Here is a 25,754-nt window from a genome sequence, read left to right as displayed (position 1 = left end):
AATGTCCAGAGGAGAGTGGATAGTAAGGGCATGCTATATAAGGATCAACTGAAGACTAGGAATGTTTAGTTTTAGAGGAAAAAAAAGAAGATTGAGGGGAGACATGACAGACAGGAATAGATATTTGAAGGGTTGGCACTTAAAAGAAGATTTACATTTGTTCTGTTTTGTCCCTGAAGGCAAACTACAAAGTGGCAATTTATGATTCATATAATGAAAATCTGCTAACAATCAGAACTAGCCAAAAGTAGAATGGGCTGCCTTATAAGAAAATCCAGGTATGTTTTAAAGGAGGTTCTTGGGACCCAGCTACACTACAACCACTAACCTACTGACTCTACACTGCCCCTCCCCCAAATATCCCAAAAGAACAAGAAGATGGACTACTGACCAAGCAAAGGAGGAATCTGGTGTGACACCACCTACCTCCCATCCCCCACCCCAACTCCACGAAAGCAAGAGTCACTAAAACCTTATACCCATCACCCTTGACTGGCAACAATAACCTTGAAATTATCATCTTTACTTTTTATCTATCACTATGATCCCTTTAGCTAACAATTTCACACCAAAAGTTTCTCTGGCCCTATCTCTGGATGAATCGATGTCTAGCTACCCAAGAGAAAACCATCCCCAACTCACTTTCTGTTCTTTCATCCCTATCTTCCTCAAACTTAAGCCCACAACCACGTCTAATCTCTTTCATTGTGCTCTCTGAAACTGTCATTCCATAGTGAACAAATTTCCTTTCTTCCCAGACCTTTCTCTCACGCTCCTTCCATTTATAGCAATCACTGATACGTGGCTCCGTGCCACCCCAGTTACACTAAATCCCTGATCCTCTTCTCTACCATTGGCTGTCCTGCACATTCACCCACACCTCTTGACACACCTGTACTGGAAGGGTAGCCAGAAAACAGTATACCTCACTGGTACTTGCAGAAACACCATCACTCAGGAACCTCTCCTCCTTTTAGACTCACAATCTAAATTTATGTCTATCAAGATTCTAATCCACAGGTCCTTCTTCCTCCTTTGCATTTAGCACCTGGCTCATCTTCCCCAGAAAATTACATCATCATCATCATCATCATCATCATCATCATCATCATCATCGTCACATTCCACACACATACACACACCTTCCACTGTTAATCACCTCTCTTCCTACTCTCTCATCCTGTCTATTTTTTCTCAGTATTCTTTGATGGATTACCACCCAGATCATGTCCCCTAACTGTGGGTGCTCTCCCTAAGACTCTTCTTTAGGACTTTTTCCTCTAAATTTTCTTTCTTGGTGACCTCATTAGCTTCCATGGGTTTAATTATCACCTCTATGCAGATAATTTGGAACTATATATCCAGCCCTAATCTCTCTCCAAGATAAACATCATGAGCTCTTTCAATTAGTTCTCATAGGAGAGGAATTCCAATCCATTCACTAACTCAGCAGTCCCCCTCTAGACATAATCTAGCTTAGGGGTGTGGAACCTGTGGCCTCAAGGCCACATATGGCCTTTTAGGTCCTTGGGTGTGGCCTTTTGACTGAGTTCAAGTTTTACCTTTTATTAAGGGGATTTGTTCTGCGAAGTTTGGATTCAATCAAAGAACCACACTTGAGGACTTATGGGGCAACATGTGACCTCAAGGCCACAGGTTCCCCCTCTCTGAGTCTAACTTATCAATGTCCTGCCTATAATGTGAAATCCAAGACTGACCACAGTACTCTAGATGTAGTCTGCTCAAGATAAGAATACAGCAGGACCTCACTTCAGGACACTACGCCTCTCTTAACATAGCCTAAAATCAAATTAGCTTTTTTGGTTGTCATATTATAGTGCTAACTCATCTTGAAACTGTAAACTGTAAATAAATTCCCCATATCTTTTTCACAGGAAGAACTGCCTAGCCATTCCCCCATCTTGTACTTATGAAGTTGATTTTTTTGGACCCACATTATGACTTCACATTTACTGCTGTTATAGTTCATCTTTTTAGGTTTAGTCTATCACTGTAATTTGGTCTATTCACTTGTTAAGATCATTTTGGATATTTTGTGTATCATTTGGCTATCATCCAATCTGTTAACCATTCAAGCCTAGTTTTGTGTTATCTGCAATAAAAGCATATTATCTTTGCCCAAGTCACTAATAAAAATGCTGAATATTACAGAGTCAAGAGACAGATTCCTGGGGTGTTCCACCAGAAAGCTTTCTCCAGGTTGAAACTGACCCATTAATGCCTACTCTTTGAGTCTAGTCATTAATGCCTACTCTTTGAGTCTAGTCATTCAATCATTCACAAATCTAATTAAGTTGAATTAAGTTGATATCATCTATCTTTCATCTCTCCATCTGGGGTATAATGATAGAATGAGAGACTGTTAAATGCTTTTCTGGAATCTGGATAAAGCCTTTCTGTAGCATTCCCTCAATTTGCCAGTCTAGTAAGTTCCCTATACAACCTTTCGCTTTTCTTTTTGAAGTCCTATTTGTCACTGCTTTCTTTTCTATTGCCAAGGATTAAGAGTTTTCCTCATTTGTGGATGACTAATTTCTTTTTGCATTCATATCTCAAAGAGTAAGTACAAAAATAAGAAAGTTCATTTACATTTTAGATGAAAAGCTGATTCACACTAGCTTGGACTAGCATGGGAACTTGATGGCAGTGAAGATGTGGGATAATGGGGGAAGGGAAAGAGACATACAGCTGCTGCCAAGATAAGGAAGAGAAATGACCCTACTACCCAGTCTAGTCAGGGTAGAATTCCAGAGAAAGAGAAACATTCCTAATTACTGCATTCCATTTCTCATCATGGAGAGATGGCACACCTGCCTCCACTGCAGTCATGAGCACTTAATTCCCAAAACACCACAATCATCCAGAGCAAGAGTCCCAAAGCAGAGCACATACTCCCTTACTGCCACACACCAGGCAAATCAACAAAGCTGCCTTTGAAATATTTCTTAAACTACCATATTTCCTTCTCACAATATACCACAGATTTCCCATTAAAATATTTTAAATGTTAGCCTACTAATACCTACTTAAACTATAATGTAATGAAATTATACTACTATTAATATTACTAGTGTTCCCTTATTCTAAGTTCCTCTTTTGTATTCAGGGCACTGCTATCCTTCTAGTCATCCAGATTCAACAAACCTCAGCATCATTCTTGACTATTTACTCACCTTTACCTGAGTCTCCCCCTATAAAATCAGTTGCCAAGTCTTGTCAATTCAAACGTCACATCTCTAGCACATCTCCTCAATTTATATAGCTTCCACACTAATTCAAACACTCATCACCTCTCACTTCAACAACTGCAACAGTTGCCTAATTGATCTGCTTCTTGCCTCTCTCTTCCACAATCCATTCCCCAGTTTGGGGTACTAAAAGCACAGATCTGACCATTTCAATTCCATGATAAAGAAGTCTCTCCCACATGGACTCAACATTCCTATGAAACCGGTCTATTTACTATGCCCCATCTCTGATATTCCACCTCCCACCTCTAGGCCTTTGCATGGACTGTCTCTCTGTCCAATGCCTGTAATACTCTCTCTTCACCTGTCTTTAGAATTATACTTTCCTTTCATGGCTCAGCTTAAATGCTACCTCTCATACAAGGTCTTTCTGGACTGCCCCAGTTGTTCATATTCTACCTCCTCCCAAAAATTACTCCATTTATTTTGTATCTACTTTACATTTACTTACTAGTCTTCATGCTTCCTCTGAGAAGAACAAAACTCTCTGAGGGCAGTAGGGTTTTGTTTTTGTCTTCACTGCCTAAGTTCTTAGCACTGCCTGGCACAGAATAGGCACTCGGTAATTATTTGTTGAACTGAATTCTAGTGCTATTAGTATAAGCTACAGATATACTGTTAGTGCTGTTGTTCACGTACAGTACAGATTTGTGTTTAGGTCTTCAATTAAATTCAGTAGTCATTTATTAAGTACTTATTTGTATATAGTGAATTGTGCCAGGCACAAAAAAAGTTCAGGTAAAAAAGTCCCTGTTCTCATGGCACTTAAGGTTTTGTAAATAACTATGGCATATAGACAAATAAGTATTTATAACACTTGATAACCAAGAATCTTGCATTTATTTATCTCTAGACATTATAAATACTTAAATATGTAAACATGTATACAAGAATAATTTGTATATACCGCACTCAGCAGAGCCTGGCACATAGCAGGCACTTAATGTTTACTGGTTGACTGATTGTGAGTAACCTTCTAATATAATGTAAACTCCTTGTAGGCAAGATCTATTTCTATCTATATTCCTAAACACCTAGCACACTCCTTTACACATAGTAGAAAATTAATAACGTTTGCTGAACTGAAGAACTAAACATAGCATCTGATAGGAGACTAAGATTTCACAAAACATTTCACAAAGATTAATTCTTCCAGAGAAAGGCAACTAGGATGGTGTGGGGACTGGACAGGTATGGAGTCCATGTTCTATGAATCAACTGAGGGAACAGGGGACATTTACCTCAGAAAACACATACGGGGGCATAATTGCCATCTTAAAATATTTGAAAGGTCTACACTTGGTCTGGCCCCAAAGTACAGAACAAGGTACAACTGGAGAAGCAGAATCATAGAATTTAAAAGTCAGAAGGGACCTCAAGTGACCACAGAGTCCAACCCATACAGGAAACAATCTACTATCTCTGACAAGACAGATTTAGAGCAATACAAGGGGGGAAATCCAAACAATCAGGCCTAGAATGAGCTGCTTTCAGAGAAAAGACTTCTTCCTATTCGAGATTTTCAAGTAGAAGCTGGATGATCACTTTCTGGCAATGTTATAAGAAAGATTATTGGTTAGATATGGTTTGGACTAAATGACTCCTGAGGTCCCTTCTACCTTCAAAATCCTTTTGATTCTGTTATCTAAAATCCTCTGCCTCCTTCTAATCCTCTATTTATCTTTACCATATTTGTCTAGATTTGTAAGTCTTCTTTAGGGAGTGACATTTTTTAATACAAGGCATATATAACTTATATTTTCAAATGCTCGACCAATGGAAGCCAGTTTTATAAATTACCTCTCCCTTCAAACAAAATCTAATATTTTATTTTGTGTGCTTTTGAACTTAGGTAAAAAGTTTTCCCTAGACAGTAAACAATACCTTAATTTTTATTTGCAATCTTTAAAAAATAAGAATTACCATGCCTTTTTAAAATCATTAAGAATCTGAAATCCAATGTTAAGTTTCATTTTATATATATTTGTTTTCTTTCTAAATGGGCTTATTTGAACATTCCCCCTTAATGAAAATTCAGTTTTACTTTTAAATTATATTAGTAAAACCACAACAACAGAAACTGGATTAATTACATGTTATTACAAAATGAATCATAGTTTTTCTCACTGATTATATGTTCTTTTTAAAAAAAAAACCTTGCTTATATTTTGTCTTGTGTAAGTAAATGGAAAGTCTATCCAAAACACAAATAGTTGCTTCTCCTTGCAAATGTATTTGTCAAATTTTTTTAAAAAGACCCTCATTCAATATACATAACAATTATTTCACCTCATTTATTTAACAGTTAGAAATTTAAAGAAAAATACTGAAATAATCACATCTATTCAGTTTCTAAATTATCAGCACTTAACCCATTTATATACTGTTCTTTCAGCTAAATGTTAAAGAATTTCTCACGTTGCCCTACAGCACTAGAAATTTAGGGGTTCCGCAACAACTAGGCACAATGCCTGGAATATCACAGGGTCATAAAAAATGTTTCCTGGATTAAATGAAACACTGATAAAATAAGAAATGCTAATTCCAAAACGGCTTTTTACTTATTCTGGAGATCATTCTTTTGGCCAATTCTCAAACTACTCTAAATTCACTAAATATTAAAAGGGACACCAAGCTCAAATACAATGTTCTTGGAAGATGAGTCTATTTGTACAGGTAAAACAGAATCAGCATGTTATATACTTACAGAACTCCCAAGAACATAATATATTTTATGTGATATAGATATATCTAGATATAGATATATATAGACAGATGTATCACTACTTGGCAGCTGTCACTCTCAGAAAAAAGACATCAAGAGAGTTACATTATATCCTGACAATACATCAAAATTAGATTTTTAAAAAATACATAAACAACCTAGTATCTACTAGTGGTCTCACTAATGCCATTCAAAACTCCCAGGAAAGAATAGATTGCCTCTAGAAATAAATAATTATTTCCCCTTTCATCCAGTCTAATTTCTCTTTGTCTTTGCTGATTAGATGAAGTACTGAACCTCAAATGAACTACTTAATACAATTCACATGAATCCTATTGTTATGAAAAATCAATACTGTCAACTGGTCTACAATGCTTCAAATTAAACAAAGTAATTCAAGACAGTGTCATAAAAGATACATACATCTGTGCATTACTCTGTTCAACATAATTGAATGAATAATACTCACAGTCAGCAGCAGTAAAATTGGGCAATGAATCATAGCTTTTCTCACTGTTCATTATGTCCTTTTAAAAAGAAAACAATATATTCTATAAAGATTTTAAGGGAACTTTGCTTAGGCTAATAATATGATTTTTAATGTAATTATTTTTGGTTATCCTACAAAAATTATGCTACAAGTGTAACATCATAGGTTAGTAATCTATACCATATGACACCCTGTCTCAATTTAAAATATTAAGAAATGTGACTTTCTCCCATTTTATGAGTTCCAAACAGTTATATTTCCTCTGCTCTGTGGAGATAACAGATGAAATAACTAGCAAAAAAATTAAGCTCAGGAGCCCAGCCCCTTCAATTCTCATACATCCAAATCCAGAGTTCCTCCATAAGAGAAAATTAAACAGTGGCCCCTCTAATAAAAAGCCCAGTAGACCAGTCAGCAGCAGACCAGAGAATAGGAGTTAACAGATGTTAGCCGAGAACTGAGCCCTTCAATGTTCTCTGTTCTTTTATGTGTAAGTCAAAAATAGGTTGATATCAACATCCTAAATCAGCCAACTATAAAATGTTTCCCCATTATTTAGTTACCTGGATAAATGTGGAAGTAAGACCCATTTCCTATACAGTAGCTACAAACCAAAAGAGCCAATAGTTTAGTGAACATTCTACAGTGGAAAAAATAGAATTGGGCTGGTTTGGGATAAGTGATCTAAAGTTTCTTTGAGCCAAAGGTACTATCAAATAGCAATTATTAAGGCAAAGGATTAACAGTGAAGACCCCAAAAAGCATGTTTCTTTATTCTTCCATTGATTTAATGCAATGTATTGGGTTATTTATACCACATGCATAGTCAGCAATTAGATAGTTATCTACTTTATTAGGGTTCATTAACCTTAACATTTAAAAATTACGAAGAACCTCAAATATTAAGAAATTACAATTTAAAACACTCAATTTTAGAAGCAAAAAAAATCTTACAACTAATTTTAACTAACAAATAATTACAATGTTACAAAAGAGGTAAAAGTGTGCATGTGCACACAAGTGCAAAGACTAACATCATTCACAATTCTGTCTTTGATTTGTGGTTTACAAGAAGTCTTTCCTATATAAGAGTTTATCCATTCTTAATTATAATTACAATGCTGAAACTCACCTCCATAATCCCAGTATAATAAGAAAATGGTGTTATCCTCAAGCCCTTTACCATAATATCTGATAAATGGTAGGGGTACAACATGAGATGTTCTCGACTGTATTTTAACAATTCCTCATAGTATTTGCGTTCATCCTTCTTGACATGCTTAACTGGTTAAAAGAAGTAAAACAAATCAGTAATTCTTCACTGTTGGTGCTTCTTATTATTTAAATCTGTACATCAATAACAGAAAATAAAAATCAAACAGTAAAAGAATAAAACAGGAAACTAGAAAAAATGGGAAGAACCAAATGAGAAAACGAAATTTCAGAGACAGAAATAATGGAGAAATGTTTTCCCTTTTCATCTAAGAAAACCAAAGGAATTTTCGTGACACTACAAGAAACAATTCTTAAGAAAAAAATAACTAGAATAACAAGATTTTTCTGTACCTGAAGTCACTGAACTTTAGAATAAAACTTTATTATATTTAGGCTCAGAAGAGTAATTTGATAGGATATGACTCCAAAAAGCTAAATAAGGCAAGGCTCCATTAAATGTGTTGTATAATATTAATTAATGTCATTTTTTTCTTGCAAAAGCTACTATATTTAGACCAGCAGAAAACTGAAAGATAGCTAAACTAAATGCCAACTTAGAGTAGAAACAAAGTAAGTAATAATCTGGGTTTTTTAATTTATGCAGCCTTCAGACTCTGACAAGATACTTTTAAAAGCAAGTTAACTTTAAAATGTCATGCCTAAAACAAACATTAAAAAATTTAGAGAGAAGAAAATGGCCAATAATAAAATAAAATGATAAATCTATCATTTCAGGATTTAAAGAAAATACAACAAAAACCACAAGAAACTAGGAACATTATGAATATAATATCTAAACATTGTTTCTAGTTATTATAAAAAGTGCTTATCATTAAAGTTATATATCTGAAACAGATACTAAGGTAAGAACTGTCATCTAGAAGGTAAAAATAATATAAATTCACATACTCCCAACCTACAAAACAACGAGGGAAAGGTTTAAATTGAGAGATTAAGTCACTGCTAGTAAACTAAAAGCAAAATACAGTATTCTACTATAATTTTCAGTGAAATCACAAAGAAAATATGGTAGCCATTAATGTACTACATTTGAGTTACTTTTTTTTAATCGGTAAGCCCATATGGGACAATGCAAATATACATATCTGTCTATTAATTTCCATGATGCAAAGTTCTGAATGAGAGTTTGGTTTGTTTTTTCAATCTGGACCTATGATTTCACTGATTTAGTAACTTCTGGGAGAGAAATTCCCTCTATCAATGTAGATCAGCACAGCAACTACATGGTCTGAAAGAGCTGCTTAGGGCACAGAAAGTAACTTGTCCAGGGTCAGAAATAATCTGAAATCATGTCTTCCCAATAGTTAGGCTGGCTTTCTATCAACTACCTCATGCTGCCTGTAACATAAAGTACACACTGAAAAACTGTGGAAAATTGATTCAAATTAAAAATCAATATCAGTACTATGCAGAACAACAAAATATCTACTTACCTAAGTTATTTCTGTATCTTAACTGATTTCTGATACTATAGAGCACAACTTGCTTTTCATATTCTCTCTGTGAATTTCCAAGACCCTAGAAAATAATTATACAAATTTAAAGTATTTTCAAAAATATAAATATGCAAATTTAAACTTCTTAAAATTCCTATCTAATTTCATTTTATCTCTCTTAACTTCTAACACTAGAAATAAAGAAGACTTTTTGTTGCTATTGTTCAATTGTTTCAGTCATGTCTGACTCTTCCTGACCCCATTTGAGGATTTCTTGGCAAAGACACTGGAGTGGTTTGCCATTTTTTTCTCTAGCTCATTTTACAGATGAGAAAACTGAGGTAAACAGAGTTAATGACTTGCCCAGGGTCACACAGCTAGTAAGTGCCTGAGGCAAAGATGTGAATTCAAGTCTTCTTGATTCCAGACTCAGTGCTCTATTGCCTGTACCACCCAGCTGCCAACTTTTAACATACACAGACACACACACACACACACACAGAAAATGTTCCTAGAATGCCATCTTCTAAAAACACATAATACAGTATTAAGACAGTTCTGTCTTATATTCCAAGGTTTGTTTACTAGAAATATCCAAAGTATCTCATTTTAATATTCACCTAAAATGCAGTGGCTTAGAATAAACAAGAAGACAGTCTGATGGTAAGAATAGTATATTTAACAAAGAGTTTGCTTTTATTTAAAAGACTGATCTCCTACTAATCTGATTTAGTATGAAAAAGTATATATATATATATATATATATATATATATATATATTTTATATATATAATCAGTATATTTTCAATTATATATATACATAATACAAAACATACTGATAATTTTTAATTCTATTTTTAGTTCAGTTGAGGTAATCACGGACATGCACCTATAAAAAGGATCAACAAATTTGCTTTGGACTAAGAACTAGTAATAAATAGTCTTGAGGGAGCTGGAGGGCGGGGGAAGGCAGTATAGTACCGAAGAACAAACATAAGTTCCCAAGCTTTGGTTCATACAGCCCAAGTCCCAAATTCTACTAATAACTCACACATTCTCGTGGTCAATCTTACCCTTCAATTTGACTGAGGCACCAACTGTTCTGCACACCTTCAAATCTTGTGCATCCATACTTCAATACTCCTGTGTCTTCACCCAAATTCTCTTCCTTTCCTTCTGCCCAGTTTCAAAGGAGACTATCTTCTTGCCAAAGCAAATCTATCTGTACCCTTGATTCCATTCTCTCCACTCTGACTCTCACTCGGTCTCTCTTCATTTCTCTCTATCCCTCTCTCCTCATCCTCCCTTCTCCCTCTCTCCTCCTCTCCCCTCCTTCCACGCACACTTTGCCAAGCTTATTGAAAGAGTAGGATACCCTCACTATTCCCATTATATCATTAATGTACTGCATGGTGAGTTAATCTTTTTTAAAAATTGATAAGATCATATAGCATAATGCAAATGTATATATATGCATATTAATTTACATACTACAAAGTTCTGAGTAGGTTTTTGGTTTGTTTGGTTTTTTTATCTCAACTTCCTAAAATCTGCCTTCCATTCGTACCATTCTACTAAAACTGTTAAAACTATTAAAAGTCAGTCACTCACCAATGGCCTCCTAATTGAAAAAATCCACTGAATACTTCTGAGTACTTAACCACCTTCTTGACTTCTGACATCATGGACAACTCCTTCCTTCTGATACACATTTTTACCTTGGCTTCCCAGATAATACATTTTCTTAGTTTTCAGTAGTCAGTCAGTAAACATTTACTAAGCACCTACTATGTGCCAGTCACCATACTGAGCACTAGCGTTACAAAGAAAGGCAAAAAACAGTCTCTTGCTCTCCAGGAGCTTGTCTATAGGAGGGAGACAACATGCAAGATATACACAAGATAAACTGATGACAATCAACAGTGAGAAGGCATGAGAATTACAGGAAATCAGGAAAGGCTTCCCGCAGAACATGGAATTTTAGCTGGGCCTTGAAGGAAGACAGGAAGTCAGAAGGCAAAGATGAGGAGGGAGAGCATTTCGGTCACGAGACAAAGCCAGTGAAAATTCCCAGAGCTGACAAATGTAGTATCTTGTGTGAGGAACGTCAAGGAGGCCAGGAGGAGGTTGTGAAAAAAGGACTTTAAATGCTAAACAGAGGATTTTACATTTGATTCTGGGGACACTAGGGAACTAATGAGACTAACTGAGTGAGGGAGAAGGGAGAAAAGTTGACATGGTGAAACTTGTGCTTTAGAAAAATCACTTTGACATCTGAGTAGAAAACGACCTGGAGTAGAGGGATCTTTGGCAGGGAGACAAACCAGTAGGCTATTTCAACAGTTCTAGGCATGAGGTGATGAAGGCCTGCTTCTCTAACTTTTCCTTCAGTAACTCCTCCTCCAGCTTTTACACTGTCATTTTCCAAGGCTTCCAATGTCACCAATATCTATCTCTGGCCCTAATTTCTCTGAGCTCTAAACCTGTATTCCTACTTCCCAGGAAACATCTCCAAAAGATGTCAACTCACTGATACCTAAAGTTTAACATGTTCAAAACAAGATTCACTCTTTCACCACAAACCTGTTCTTCCTGAATACATTCATTATTGCCTCTCCAGGCTCCACTTATGATTCTCTGGACTTTTGCTACTATGCCACAGAAGCCTCCTCAGTCCTGGACTTCTCATACTGGAAGTACACTCCACCCCTTGATTAGCTGGTTTCTCCCAGATTTTCCATTTCAAGGAAAGCATCCAGATCAGCCATGTCTTCATAACTCTCCAGGCTCCACTTCTGACTCCAGAATTTCTCTACCATGTCCTTCCTCATTAGAATATAAGCTCCCTGAGGGCGAGAATTGTCTTTCTGCTTGTATTTGTATTCCCAGTAATTAGCACAATGCTTGGCACATAGTAAACACTTATTAAATGCTTATTGACTTGATTGCTAGTCACATCTCTGTCTTTTATAAACTTAATATATTTGTGAGAATCCTTGTCTGAGAGCCTTTAAAGCTGAATTTTGTTCTACTACATCAGATGCTTTCTTAAAAAAAAAATCCACATAAACATGACAGGATTTTTAATTCTTACAACGCTGTGTCAAACTGTAATAAATGTATGGTTTGCTTTCTGGAGGAATGGAAGGAGAAACAAAAGCCTATCTTTTCTCTTATTTTCATCAAGAATACTCTCCAGGTACGACAACAAGCATAAGGATTGCCTTTTTGTGTTTGTTTAGCAAAAGCACAACTGAAGCTCTTTTCTATTCTTCTGGAATGTTCCCTTCTCTGAGACAGCTTGAAAAAAATTCTATCTCTGAGTACCTTTAGAACTGTATTGTTCCTGAAATGTTATATACCCAGAAGAGTTGACTTCATTTTCTTCACAAAATAATTCAACAGGGGCAGGTAGGTGGTGCAGCGGACAGAGCACCGGCCCTGAAGTCAGGAGGACCTGAGTTCAAATACGGCCTCAGACCAAACACTTGACACGTACTAGCTGTGAGACCCTGGGCAAGTCACTTAACCCCAACTGCCTAAAAGCAAAAACAAACAAAAAAAACCCCAACAAAATAATTCAACAAATGCTAATGACTTTTTCCTATTTCACATATTCCCTTGACTAGACTTTTCTCAACCACACTGCCTATTCCATATCTCACCTCCCAAAACTCTTTAGGTATGCCATGCCTCTTCTACTTAACAGTCCAATTCTAAACACTAAAGTGCTTCTTAGTTCTTCTAGGCTTTCTTCTGTCTGAAGCAATTTTTTTTAAAGGACACAATGTTAAAGGACACAATGTTATTCTTTCACCACATTTCTCATTTCTTAGAAGCACAGAGATTAGGTTTGAGTGCATAGTCTATTTGATTGCAAGTGAACTGTTGAATGAACTATGCAAATAGCAAGAAGTTTCTTTGTGTATCTGGAGACACTATGGCTAGATTCCATTCAAAGCACTCAGATGAACTGTTGTTTCTTTTGAAACCCATTGGGGATTTCGACAGATAGAACTCTGAAATGAAGACCGAGGATGAGCAACATAAATTTATACTGCCGCCTCTTTCTCATGTTAAGAAATATGACTGGGTGGAAGAAGGGGAGAAGAAACCTAGAAAGGCCGTTTTAGAAATTTAGAAATTAGAAATTCACTCCATTTTTTCCTTTGGGTCTGTGTCTTCTTTCACAATATCATTAATATGGTAATATATTTTGCATGATTGAACATGTATAACCTATATCATATTGCTTACTGTCTCAGGGAGAGGGGAGGTGAAGAAGGGAAGAGAAAATTCGGAACTTAAACATTTTTTTTAAATGAATGTTAAAAATTGTCTTTACATGTAACTGGAGAAAAAATATTACTGAAAAAAGAAAGAATTTCACCTTTTTGCTCACAATATTCTGCAGAAGGAGAAATTAGGAAATAGTTTAAATTAATTTTTAAGTACTTTGGGACACTAATAACTTATCTTTTTATCTCTTTTGACACAAACCTAGCCCTCATTTATAACTGCTGTCATAATGTGAAATTAACAAAATTTCCATCAACTACCCTCCTCAACTTCTCCCTAGAAAACTGTTAAACTTCTCAGAAACTATATCCACAACAACTTCACTGAGTGATAAATGTTGCTAAACAAAACGATTGTCATGCTTCTTTATATTTTTAATTATAAAACTGAACTTCACATATTGCCACCCTCTCCCAAATGGTCTCTTCTCACCAGTTTTTCCATTTCTGTCAATGGCATTATTCTCTGAGTTCCTAGACTCACAAACTTGGAAGTGTCATTGCTTTTCCTTCACTCCCCATTACATCAGCTTCCTAGCTGATTGCCCTGCCTAGTCTTGCTATTAACCCTTGATCTTGCTCTTTATACCCATTATCCAATTTCAGACCCTCAACCTCAACACTTCATGACCAGATTACTTAAACAGCTTCCTGCTTGTTTTCAATTTTTACTAGGCTTCCTACTTTCAATCTTTCATCCTATACACTTGTCAGATTAAGTTTCCTTACAAGTTACTTTGAACATTAATTTCATCTTGGGAAAGATACAACCTCTCTGTGCCCCTGCTTCCTAATTTATAAAATAAAAGGAGGAAAGATATATATCATCTCTTAGGTTCTTTTCTGCCTCTCAACTTTATGATCCCAATCACCCAGACTAGAAACCTTGGTATCATTTTCCCCTTCTTCAAACTCAAATCCAATCACCTGTAAAGTCTGGATTACTCTTGGGCATTTTCACTCGGGCATTTCCACCCTCACACCTCCACGCTTAGAATGTTCTCCCTCCTCATCACTGCCTCATACCTTCCTCCAAATCCCAGGAAAAATCTTCTATAGGAAATCTTACTTGATCCCCTTTAACTCTAGTGCCTTTCCTCTACTAATTTATTTCCAATTTATCCTGTCTATATTTTGTCTTTACATACTTGTTTGCATGTTATCTCTCATCTTTTGCCTTTCTTTGTATCTCTAGTGCTTAGCATAGTGCTTGTCACATAGTAGGTGCTCAATATTTCCTGACTGCCTGACACCCTACTCCAGTCTTACCCAATATCCTTCCAAGGTAATTTTTCTATCATACAGAATTAATCATATTTCTGAAAGTATATGACATAAACATGCAGAAGTGGGTAAAGTGGAATGTCCTAATATAGTTTGGAAGAAAGACTGAATTAAAATAGATGAAATGTCCACAACTAAATTACTTCCAAAGCAATCTAGTGCTCACTGTTTATCAAGACCTGGCCAACATGATAATGCTCTGGTCACAGTATTACAGGCCTTGCCTGACATCTGGACTGCTTATATTGCTGATGTATCTTCTAAACCAGGGTATCTGCTTTTGTAGCCTTCCAAGGCATTATTTATCTCTGTCCAAAAAGATGTAAAATCCTAAGTTCTTGCTGAAGAGAAACAAAAACACATAGTAGTAGTGCTATATTTCTCCTCTCTTTCTTGACTAAACCCCTTGGGAAAGCCATTTATAATCAGTTCCTCCATTTCCTTTCCTTTCATTGTCTTCTGAATTCTCTGCAGTGTGGCTTCCAACCTCATCATTCAAATGATTCAAAGTTACCAATGATCTCTTAATTGCTCAGTCATCATCCTTCTTGACCTCTCTGCAGCCTATGACACTATCAATTAGTCCCTTCTCCTTGATACTTTCTTCTCTCTAGGTCTTGTGACACTGTTCTTTCCTGGTTTTTTACCTGATTGTTCCTTCTTAATTCCAGTACCCACTAGTTAGTGCCTGCTAATAGTACATGGTCCCCAAGGCTCTGTTTTGGCTCTCCTCTCTATTCCCTCAATCCTATTTTGCTTGGTGATATCATCAAGTTTCTAGGGATTACGTTTATCATCTCTATGCAGATAATTCTCAGATGTCTTCATCTTGTCCTATCCTCTCTCAGGACATCTCCAACTGGATGTCTCATAACATCTTAAACACGCCATGTCCAAAACTGAATCATTATCTTTCCCCAAAAATTACTTCCTTCTTCCCAATTTTCCCATTACTATTGAAAGTATGACCATCCTAGTCATTTAGGTTCAAAATCTAGGTGTCATCCTTTACTCCTCATTCTTACTACCCATATCCAGTCAGTGGCCAAGTCCTGTCATTTCTACCTTCAGAATATCTCTCATATACATGGGCCCTCATCACCTCGTGCCTGGGTTATTTCCTGCCAGTTGATTTTCTTGTCTCAAGTCTCTCTCCACTACAATCCATCCTTCACTCACCTGTCAAAGTCATCTTCTTAAAGTGTACGTCTGACCATGTCATTCCCTACTCAATAAACTCCAGTGGCTCCCTATCACCTCTATAATCAAATATAAAATCTTCTGGCTTTTAAAGCCCTTCATACTCTGGTCCCTTCCTACCTTTCAAGTCTTTTTACACCTTACACCCTCCTGTACACTATTCAATTCAGTGACACTGGCTTCCTTGACATTTCTTAAATATAACACCCTATCCCCCACATCTATATATTTTCACTGGCTGTTCCTCATGTCTGAAACGCCTTCCCTCTTCATCTGCACCTCCTGGCTTCCTTCAAATCTCAGGTAAAGTCCCATCTTCTAAACGTAGCCCTTCCCAGTCCTCCTTAATCTTAGTGCCTTCCTTCTGAGATAATCTCCAATTTATCTTGTACATAGCTTGACTGTACATAATTGTTTCCATGTTGTCTACTCAATTAGCTTGTGAGTTCCTTGAGAGCAAGGACTATTTTTTTGCTTTCTTTGTATTTCCCAATGCTTAGCACAGTGTTGCTCACAGCCGACACTTTAGTCAATGCTTGCTGACTTGACCTGACTAGTGAAAAAATATGATATAAACTTAAAACAAATAAAATTTTAATTTGAGACAATCATACTTTACTTTTTATGGGAGCTATTTCTTTGAGGGATACAAAGGAGTAAAATTCCATTCTCTATCTACATGGAGTTTATAATCTAGTTGAGAGGATGATACATACACAAATAATTATAACATTAATGACATGGTATGCCAAATGCTGGGATACTTTCAGGATTCAGGTAGAGTCAAATACATATTTTTAAAAATGAGCAAAAAACTGTTACTAAGTGTACCTTTAGCATATTTTAAATCCAAAAGTTTAGTTTTCATTAAAACAAAGAACCAATAACATTGCCTAGCTAATGTCAATCAATAAATATTTGGGGCACACTCATAAGCTTTTTTGTGACTGCAGCCTGCTTTCTAATTGCTGTGTAAGATATCACCAGCACACTATAGGATGAATCCATATGCTCAGAGCAGAATATACATATATATGTTTGAACATTTTAGTAGGTATCATTTCTTGTGGTTAATGTTTGCCTTTTCAAATGCCAAGAACCTGGCATTACCTGTTACTGCCAAAGTCAATCTTCATAAGGGAGGAAAGAAGATGGGACTAACATGTTGAGCCACATCTGATTTTGCTGGCATTCATGTACTATTAAGTGGAATTTCAGAAACGGAACACTGGGGCAACCAAACTCTTTATCCCCATATCTAGAGTAGTACAGTTTCTTTTACAAGTAAACCATTAGGCAAAGCTTTGCCAAGATATACATACATATACTTTATACAGCAAACTACATATACCTCATTCCATTAGTTATGTTGTTTTTAAAAAGGTTATTTATCAGCAAAACTTGTTATAAGGGAACAACCACAGTATTCATCATATGTAACCAAGGATACAAGCAGATATTGTAGAGATTTGAGAAAAATCAATCTATGATTCCATGCTAAGACTTTAAAAAGATTGCCTCTAGTTCCAGTGACAAGATGGATGAGTCTGTGCTTTTCTAAGGAAGATTAAATATATACAGATATTGCCTCTAAAATCTTATTATCTTCTAAGAACTAATTCTTGTTCTTTCACAAAATTAAATTTCTTCAGAAATAATTACATAATTTACTCCTGCATATGCTTATGTATACATAGATACAAAAAGATAAGATATAGAGCTAAAACTATCAATGCTCTCTATCTACCTTTCCAAATATCCCATTCTTGGAAACTCTAGAGTAGAATATACAAACGATTTTACCTCATACTTAGGAAACTAGCAAAAATGTCAAAAGATAGAATAGTCAGTAAAAGGGTTGTAAAAAGAGAGAAACAAATATGTTAATATAACGTGAACTGGTCCAACCAATTCAGAATTATGCTCAGAATGCAGTGAAAATGTCCATATCATTTAACCCAGTGACCCCACTGATGAGCATATACCCCAAGAAAGAAGATAAAAAAAAGAAAAGTTCCAGATACACCAAAATGTTTGTAGCAATGCTTTTTATAGCAACAAAGAATCAGAGAATAAATGGCCCATAAAGTGGGTAACAGCTAAATAAATGGTGGCACACAAATTTAATAGAATATTACTACACTGTAAGAAACGATAATTACCAAAAAGCAAGGACTTAAAATGATATATGTGATGGTAAGCAGAAAGAACAAAAACAACAATCACAACTGAAAGCTGTGAAATTATAACGGCCAAGCTTGACCTCCCTTCCTTCCTTACAGATACTGAAGCTAAAGTTTATATACAGCAAAATATTTTTAGTAGCAAAGAACAAGATAGTAGATGCTGGTAAAGAGGGGGATGATATGGAACACAGCATGTGTCACACTGGGTTGATGCGTTCTTTAGCTTTGGCATAACTGTCCTTTTCCTTTTTTATCCTTTGTTCCAAAATATAGGTCTCTGGAAATAGGAGATAGGATATATTAATAAATGTTAAGTACCATAAAAACAAAAGATAGCAACAAAAAAATTTAAGGAAAATAAAAGGCATACTTTTCAAAATAAAAAAAGACACTGCTGTTGCTTACATTAGAAATAATGCTTAATAAAATGTATAAGTGTACATGCTATTGTGCTGGCTATTAAGTGACTGAAGGCTCCTGATCAGCTAATAAATACAGAAAGTTCAAAATTATATTAACAATTAGTCAAATGTGTGTGGGGAGGGGTAGTAAGAGTGATTTTTTTAAAAAAGAAAAAAGAAATGATTATCAATGAAGCATTTTTAAAATAGAGAGAAGGAAATTCAGAAAGGGACATAAACAAGCAGGGCAATGCTATACTGCCATATCATATAAAAATATGTATGTATATGCATGTATATTTTAAAGATGTAAATAACAGATTAACAGTTTCATGTAAAATCTTTTTCTGGACTTCTTTTTATATGGAAGGGTCCATGTTTATCAAAGATTTTCTAGAGATACTCCCTCTCAACCGTATGTAAAAAAATTAATGATATTAGGGCTAGAAAAGGGAGCTCCAGAGGCATAGTGGAGAAGGTAAAGAAATGTCATTTTAGTAGAGAACTAGCTGGTTGGCAGCACTAAGGAGGGCAAAAGACTTAAAGGAAATGGAGTAACAGTTAGAAATGATTGGGGGTGCTTCAGATTGTGGTGGTTAGACTCAGAAAGACTTTTAAAACTATACTTAGAATCATAACTTTAGAGCTGAAAGGGATCTCAGTGGACATCTACTCCAAACACCTCATTTTACTGACAAGGAAACTGAGGCCCAAGGAGTTTAAGTGACTTGCCCAAGGTCACACAGGTGGCAGGTAGTCAGTCAGAGGTGATATCTAAACCACTGAAACGAGGTCCACTGAAACAAGTGCTGGTCTTCTTTCCATCTATAACATGCTGCCTCTATTTAAAAATTAAGATCAAGAATGTAACTGTTGAACTTTGTTTCACTCAGACCTCATGTTTAAAACCTTAAAAACAGACTAAAGTTAATCTACCTACATACAAATACAAACTTTTATCCCGAATTTTCCCTCAATCTCATGATGTGTTTTAGACAAAATTTAAAATGAAAAACTGGAATAAGAATCCTGTAATGATGATCTCTTCCCCTCCTTCAACTATATGTAGTTTTTAAAGTCTTACAAAAATGGACCAAATCACATTATACAATTGGTTTTAAAAACAAATTTTAATAGTTTATCTCATAATTGGTGAAGACTAGTGCTTTCTTTACATAATTAAATTCTTCAAAGTACTACAGTACTGTGTGAAAAATCATTAGTCCCTTTCATAGAAGCAGCGGCCTTTCCAAGTAATTTAAATTACTGACAGTATTAGTAAAATGTTAAAGATGCTACCATGAAGTTCCACAATTTCATCTGAGAAATTTGTGCAGGAGGATTTTGCAACATTTTCTATATATGGCTAAATTTAGATTCAGTTTAATGTTACCAATTGCTTTAAAGTCTTTCTTACAAAAAGCCTATGCAATTCCACCTTTTTTTCAATCTAAATTAAGCACTCAATTTTGCCACCATTATTCATGTTCAGAGTAACACATATTCAACATTCATCTTCCCTCCATCACAGAGAAGAGAAATAGGAATAAAATAACTGATGGTTCTCCCAGAAGTTCATATGGAGGAAACAGGACCAGCTATAGAGTCAAAGACCTGGGTTCAAGTCGACTACTAACATTATCTGTGAGTCCTTGGGCAAGGTACTTTGCCTGAGTTTCCTGTAAAATGAAGGCTATGGACTAGATTGACCCTGAAGTCCATACAGAGCTATAGATCTATGACATACAAGCATGTATACGTAAATATACATACATCTCCATAAACAGATGATCCTATATCCTATGCTATATTCAGTGACAAACACTTAAAAGGAGTGTCAACCCAAGGGGTAAACAGGTTATGTTACAGACAACCAATCAGACCAGACATCAAATTTCCATGGGATTTTTTCATTTTCTCACACATACCCCAATATTCCACCATCATTTTTACTCCAGGTTACACAAATCTGACAATAGAAAACCTATCACCTTTTCAGGTGCAGGGCAAGCACAACCTCTTCAGGGGGAAAACCAACTCTGATATTCCTGTGATTAAGGGGAAATGCCATGCATGTAATTATTCCCCTGCCTGGATGGTTTTCCTAATCAGAAGCATCTCTTCTCAACACGGTGCCTCACATGACACACCCGCTGACCTTTCCTGCACAACCCCTCCCCCTTTAACTCTAATGTTCTCCCTCGGATTCCCCCCGATTTACCCTTTATGTGTTTTGTTTGTACATTAGGTTGTTCGCGCGTTTTCTCCCCCATTATTAAACTGTGAACTCCTTGGGAAGAGGGATTGTTTTCACCCATCCCTGGGCTTAGACAGTGCCTGAAACAAGGCAAGCGTTTAATAAATGCTTGATGCATTTATTATGCAAGCCACAGACTGCTATTTAAACAGCACTGAAATGCTGGCCCCAGACTGCTAAGGCCAGGCACTGGGGGCGAACAGAACGAGGTGGAACGCAAAAGGATGGGCTGGCACCCTAGCTCAAGCTGTCTGAAAACCTAATTCTGGGAGCGCGCCTACCTGACGTTTTCTTCTCAGGGAACGGGGCCTCGGGGGAAGAAGGGAGAGGAGGGTCACTCCGACCAGGGGCAGGGAATGGACTGGCCGGAGGAGCCCGGAGAGCCACGCAGACTTCGGTCCCCGACGCTCAGGGGCTTACTCTGCCCAAGCGCTCCCCTCCTCCTTCCGCGCCCTGCACGCTCGCCCCCCCCCGGGCCCGGCCGCTTCCGGCCGCCTCACCTGTCGGACGTTGGCCGGCAGCTTGCTCCAGGGGTAGTTGTGGCGGATGTGGAACTCCACGTCGATGTTCATGGTGCCAGGTGCCGGGCGCCGACGGGCTGACGGGCGGGCGGCGGCGGCGCCTCCCTCCTCCTCACGGCCCGGCCGGGGCTGCCTGAGGGAGGCTCCGCCGCTCACAGCGCCGCAGGGCAGGGCCGCTCCATGCCTCGGGCTCCCGGGACCAAGGGGACCGAACCCTCGGCCACCCCGTGGGACAAGGGAAGGGTGAGGGCAGCGGAGGGGCGCGTACGTCTCGACGGCTCCAAGTTTCTTCCTAGTTTCGACCCGCCGGAAGCGGCCTCCGACTACACGTCACTTCCGCCTGTGGCGGCAAGGGGGAGGGGGAAAAAGGGGCGGGGCGGGAAAGTTGGGAAAGGCCGCGTCCTCTTCCTCTACGCCTCATTAACCTCCCTCAGGGCCTCCTGCTTCCTCCTTACCTGTGGGGCGGGGACGCGGGCACTATCCGCACAGAGACGCGAGCCGCGGCGGGGCCTCCAGGGCCTCCAGGGAGGCGGGGCCTGTTGGTGGCTAAAAGGCTCGCAGCATCCGGCAATCGTGGATCCGGCTTTAGAGGGCAGGGATTGAAGTCCAGAAGAAAGACTCGAGTTCAAATGTGGTCTCAGACACTCAGTGACTGCGTGACCCGGTAACCTCAACCTCAGTTTCCTCATCTGTAAAATGGAGATAACAATAGCGGGAACACTATCGGTGTGATGTTGGACAGCTCACTTAATCAGCAAACATTTATTAAGCAGCTACTATGCGCAAGGGACTAAGATACAAAAAGGGGCGAAAGACAGTCCCTGTCCTCAAGGAAGAACTTACAATATAATGGGAAGACTATGCAATTATGTACAAAGCAAGCTCTGAACGCTTTATCTGTCCAAAAGAAGCTTAAGATGCATTGTACTGACTTTCTCGGTCACTATATCATCCCTTAATTCATACTTAGTTATTTATAGGATAAATAAGAAATAAAAGAGGGAAGGCACTGGAATTAAGAGGGATTGAGAAGGAAGGCTTCGTGTAGAAGGGCGGATTTTAGTTGGGACTTAAAGGAAACCTGGCAAGGTACTTTTATTTAACCTCTCTCTGCCTCTGATTACAGCATCTACCTCACAGGTTGATGGTTATTGTGAGGATCAGATGAGATGGGATATGCAAGATGCTTTGCAAGCCTTCAAATTAGTATATAAATGCTTGCTATTCTTACTTATTAAGTGCCTGCTGTGTGCTGTGTTAGGCTCTGGGGATTCAAAGGAGAAAGCCAAACAGAAGACTGTGGATACGAATAATATCTGGGTGGAGGAAGAGAATGTCAGATTTGGAGCCAGAAGACATAAGGTTGAAACTTGAGTTCTGTCATTTAATGTGGAGCTTAGTCTACCCTTCTACCAAATGAAAGGGCTAGAATAAATGACCTCCAAGGACTTTTCTAGATCTAAATCTGGACACCTTCGATCCCTGTGCTTTTTAACATTTTTATGCAAGGCACAGATGATTTTCCCATCACATTGGCAGAGAACATAAAGCATTTTCTTGTTTGTTGTTTAATCATGCCCAAGTCTTCGTGCCTCATTTAGGGTTCCTTGGCAAAGATATTGGAGTGATTTGCCATTTCCTTTTCCTCATTTTACAGATGAGGAAACTGTAGGAAACGTGGTTAAGTGACTTGCCCAGGGTCACACAACTAGTAAATGTCTGAGGCCAGATTTGAGCTCAGGAAGATGAGTCTTCCTGACTCCAGACCGGCACTCTTTCCACTGAGCCACCTAGCTGTCCCATAAAGCTTAGAGGTATAATTAACATAACTGAATGGGCAGCCTCCCTCCAGTCCTCCAAAAGGGGAGTACAAAATGGGAAAGGTGTGGATAATAATTAAAGCTAGCTTTTATATGGCTCTTACAGGCTTGCAAACCACTTCACATATATTATCTCATTTGATCTCCTCAACAACCTTATGAGATAGGAACTATTATTCCCATTTGGCAGATGAGAAAACTAACGTTAAATGATTTTTCCCAAGGTCACACAGCTAGTAAGTGATTGAGGCAGAATATGAACTCAGATCTTCTTAATTACAAGTTCAAATCTCTATCCACTCCCCCACCTAACTGCCTCAAATAAGTCAGCAATTCCTCTGGAAAAGATGTGGGTGTTTTAGTGAGCTGCAAGCTCAGTATGAATTAAGGGGTGATATAGAGATCAAGAAAGTCAGTGTAATGCATCTTAAGCTTCCATTAGAGAGATAAAGTGTTCAGCTGTGTTCAGTTCTGGGTATTATATTTTATGAAGGAAATTGGCAAGTTTGATTATGTCCAGAAGACTGCCACCAACATGGTAAAAGACCTCACCCTTATACCATTTGAGAGTCATTTAGAGAATTGGGAAAAAAATAAATTTTAAAATTTTAAAAAGAAAAAACAGAATTGGGGATATTAGGCCTGGAGAAGACAATGAAGGACACAATAGCTACATTCGAATATTTGAAGGGCCTTGGAAAATGGAATAGACTTGTTCTGCTTGACCCCAGAATGCAGAACTAGATGTGATTCATTGAAGTTGTAAAGAAGCAAATTTAGACTTGATATAAGGAAAAACTACCTAATGATGATTGAAACTACTCAAAAGTAAAAACAAATTACCTCATTACTTAGCTGGTTTCCCATTACTTGAAGTCTTCAAACAGTGGTTAAATAACAACTTGTCAGGAAACTCTTGGTCTAGTGTACATACTAGCCTCAGAGGTCCCATTCAACTCTGAGATTCTGAGATACAGTAAAGAATTTGAAAGACTTGATGGAATAAAGGGATTATGTCTGATTCTGCATAGCTTCAGCCAACAGAGAAATGAGCAATCATTGGAAATCATAGGAAGGCAGATTTCTGTTCAGTGCCTACAATTTGAGCTGTCCAACAGTGAGCCATGCTAATTGGTAAGAAGTAAGTTCCCATTACTTCGAGTGTCTAAGTTGTTGTTGTTCCTTCCTTTTTGAAGAGGACCAATGACATCATGGGGTAATGACTTGCTCGTGATTTGGATTTAAGTGAGGCAGATTTGCACAAAGTAGTCGCCTCACTCTGTCTTCCAGAATCATCATTCAGTGGCAAGACAAAAATCCAGATGACTGGTAATGGCCCAGGATGCCGTGGGGTGACCTTGGAGTCTTCAATGTCTAACCAGGCTCTAAGAACTCCACAGTAGCTGTTTCAGCCACCTTCATGGCCATTGGAACAAATTGGAACAAATCCGATCCAGCAATTCTACCAGGGAAGTCTTCATGTGCTTGGGGCAGACTCACCCTAACTCCCCCTAACTCACTGATGGGTTTGAGGCCTGTCAATTACCCTCAACCTGGTTTAGCCTGTCTGTCAAGATGGTTTTACAGGGGTGTGGCCACTGTACAAGCTACAGCTTCGTGGAGCCATTGGGTGACAGATGGACACCAAAGGTAAATGAGCAGCCCTGGAAAGGGCTCAGCAAGCCCTCACACCAGAGGTACTAGTCCTCCCTGAACACCCTATACACTCCAAGTGTCTGAGCAGATATTAGATGACCACCTTGCCAAGAATGTTGCATTGAGGATGTTATAGAAGACCCCTGCAAGGAATAGGAGCTTGTCACAGTTAGTGTTTCCCATCCTCTGCTCACTAAACCAAAATTTAGCTACATTAATTTTTTTCCCACTCAGAAAACCTTTTGTTCCTAAAGGTGTTCTTTGATTCCCTATCATGTGGGGGAATGGTTCAGAAAAGAGGGGTAACACTCTTTCATCAAGAAAAAGAAAAGAATGTCCCTCTACAAGAAGGGAAAATGCTTTCAACCACCATGGTCATTCATTCACAAAGCCTCTCTCCTCCTTGGGAAAACAGGAAAAGGGAAAGGAGCCCCCTGAAGTACCCGCTTATGCTTCAATCAGAGAATCTGATCACATAACTTTAGATTTCTCCGACTAGGATCTGAAAATGAAAAGTTAGTGGTAATAATAATAATAGCAGATGAGACTGATAGCTAACACATGTAATGCTTTAAAGTTTTCAAACTTCCAAATGAGATGTTTTCTCAATCCTCAGCCTTCTCGACCCCTCAGCAGCATTTGACATTGTTAACTATCTTCTCCTCCTGCATGTGATCATTATAAGAACTAACATTTATGCACTTACACTTTGAAGTGTGCAAAGTACTTTACATGTTGTCCCATTTGATCATCACAACAACCCTGGGAAGCAGGTTATTATTGTTATTCCCATGTTACAGGTGAGGAAACTGAAACTGAAAGGGGTTAATAACTCACTTGGAATCACACAGCTGGTAAGTGTCTAAGGCAGGATTTGAACTCAGATTTGCATGGCTCTGAGTTAGGCCCTCTTTCCACTGTCATCATAACACCTCTTAGCTGACAAGGATATTCTCTCTTCTCTTGAGTTTTTTT

General features: G+C 37.8%; 1 protein-coding gene across 1 annotated transcript in view; it reads right to left on the bottom strand.

Annotated features, from left to right (window-relative positions):
- The window catches only part of FAM91A1 (family with sequence similarity 91 member A1), a 61,299-nt gene extending 39,675 nt beyond the window's left edge, over positions 1-21,624 (bottom strand). Inside the window, exons 1-4 of the mRNA XM_020964956.2 lie at positions 21,283-21,624; positions 9,154-9,238; positions 7,617-7,768; positions 6,464-6,521 (exon numbers count right to left, since the gene is read on the bottom strand). Coding sequence (XP_020820615.1) covers positions 6,464-6,521; positions 7,617-7,768; positions 9,154-9,238; positions 21,283-21,354 — 367 coding nt within the window. The 5' untranslated portion in view covers positions 21,355-21,624. The remainder of the gene's footprint in view (positions 1-6,463; positions 6,522-7,616; positions 7,769-9,153; positions 9,239-21,282) is intronic.
- Positions 21,625-25,754: the final 4,130 nt, after the last annotated feature.

This window comes from Phascolarctos cinereus, unplaced genomic scaffold, assembly GCF_003287225.1.
Source record: "Phascolarctos cinereus isolate Bilbo 61053 unplaced genomic scaffold, phaCin_HiC Scaffold_4;HRSCAF=312, whole genome shotgun sequence".
Lineage (NCBI taxonomy): Eukaryota > Metazoa > Chordata > Mammalia > Diprotodontia > Phascolarctidae > Phascolarctos > Phascolarctos cinereus.
Note: the sequence above shows the minus strand (reverse complement) of the source record. Positions and strands in the feature narration are given on the sequence as shown.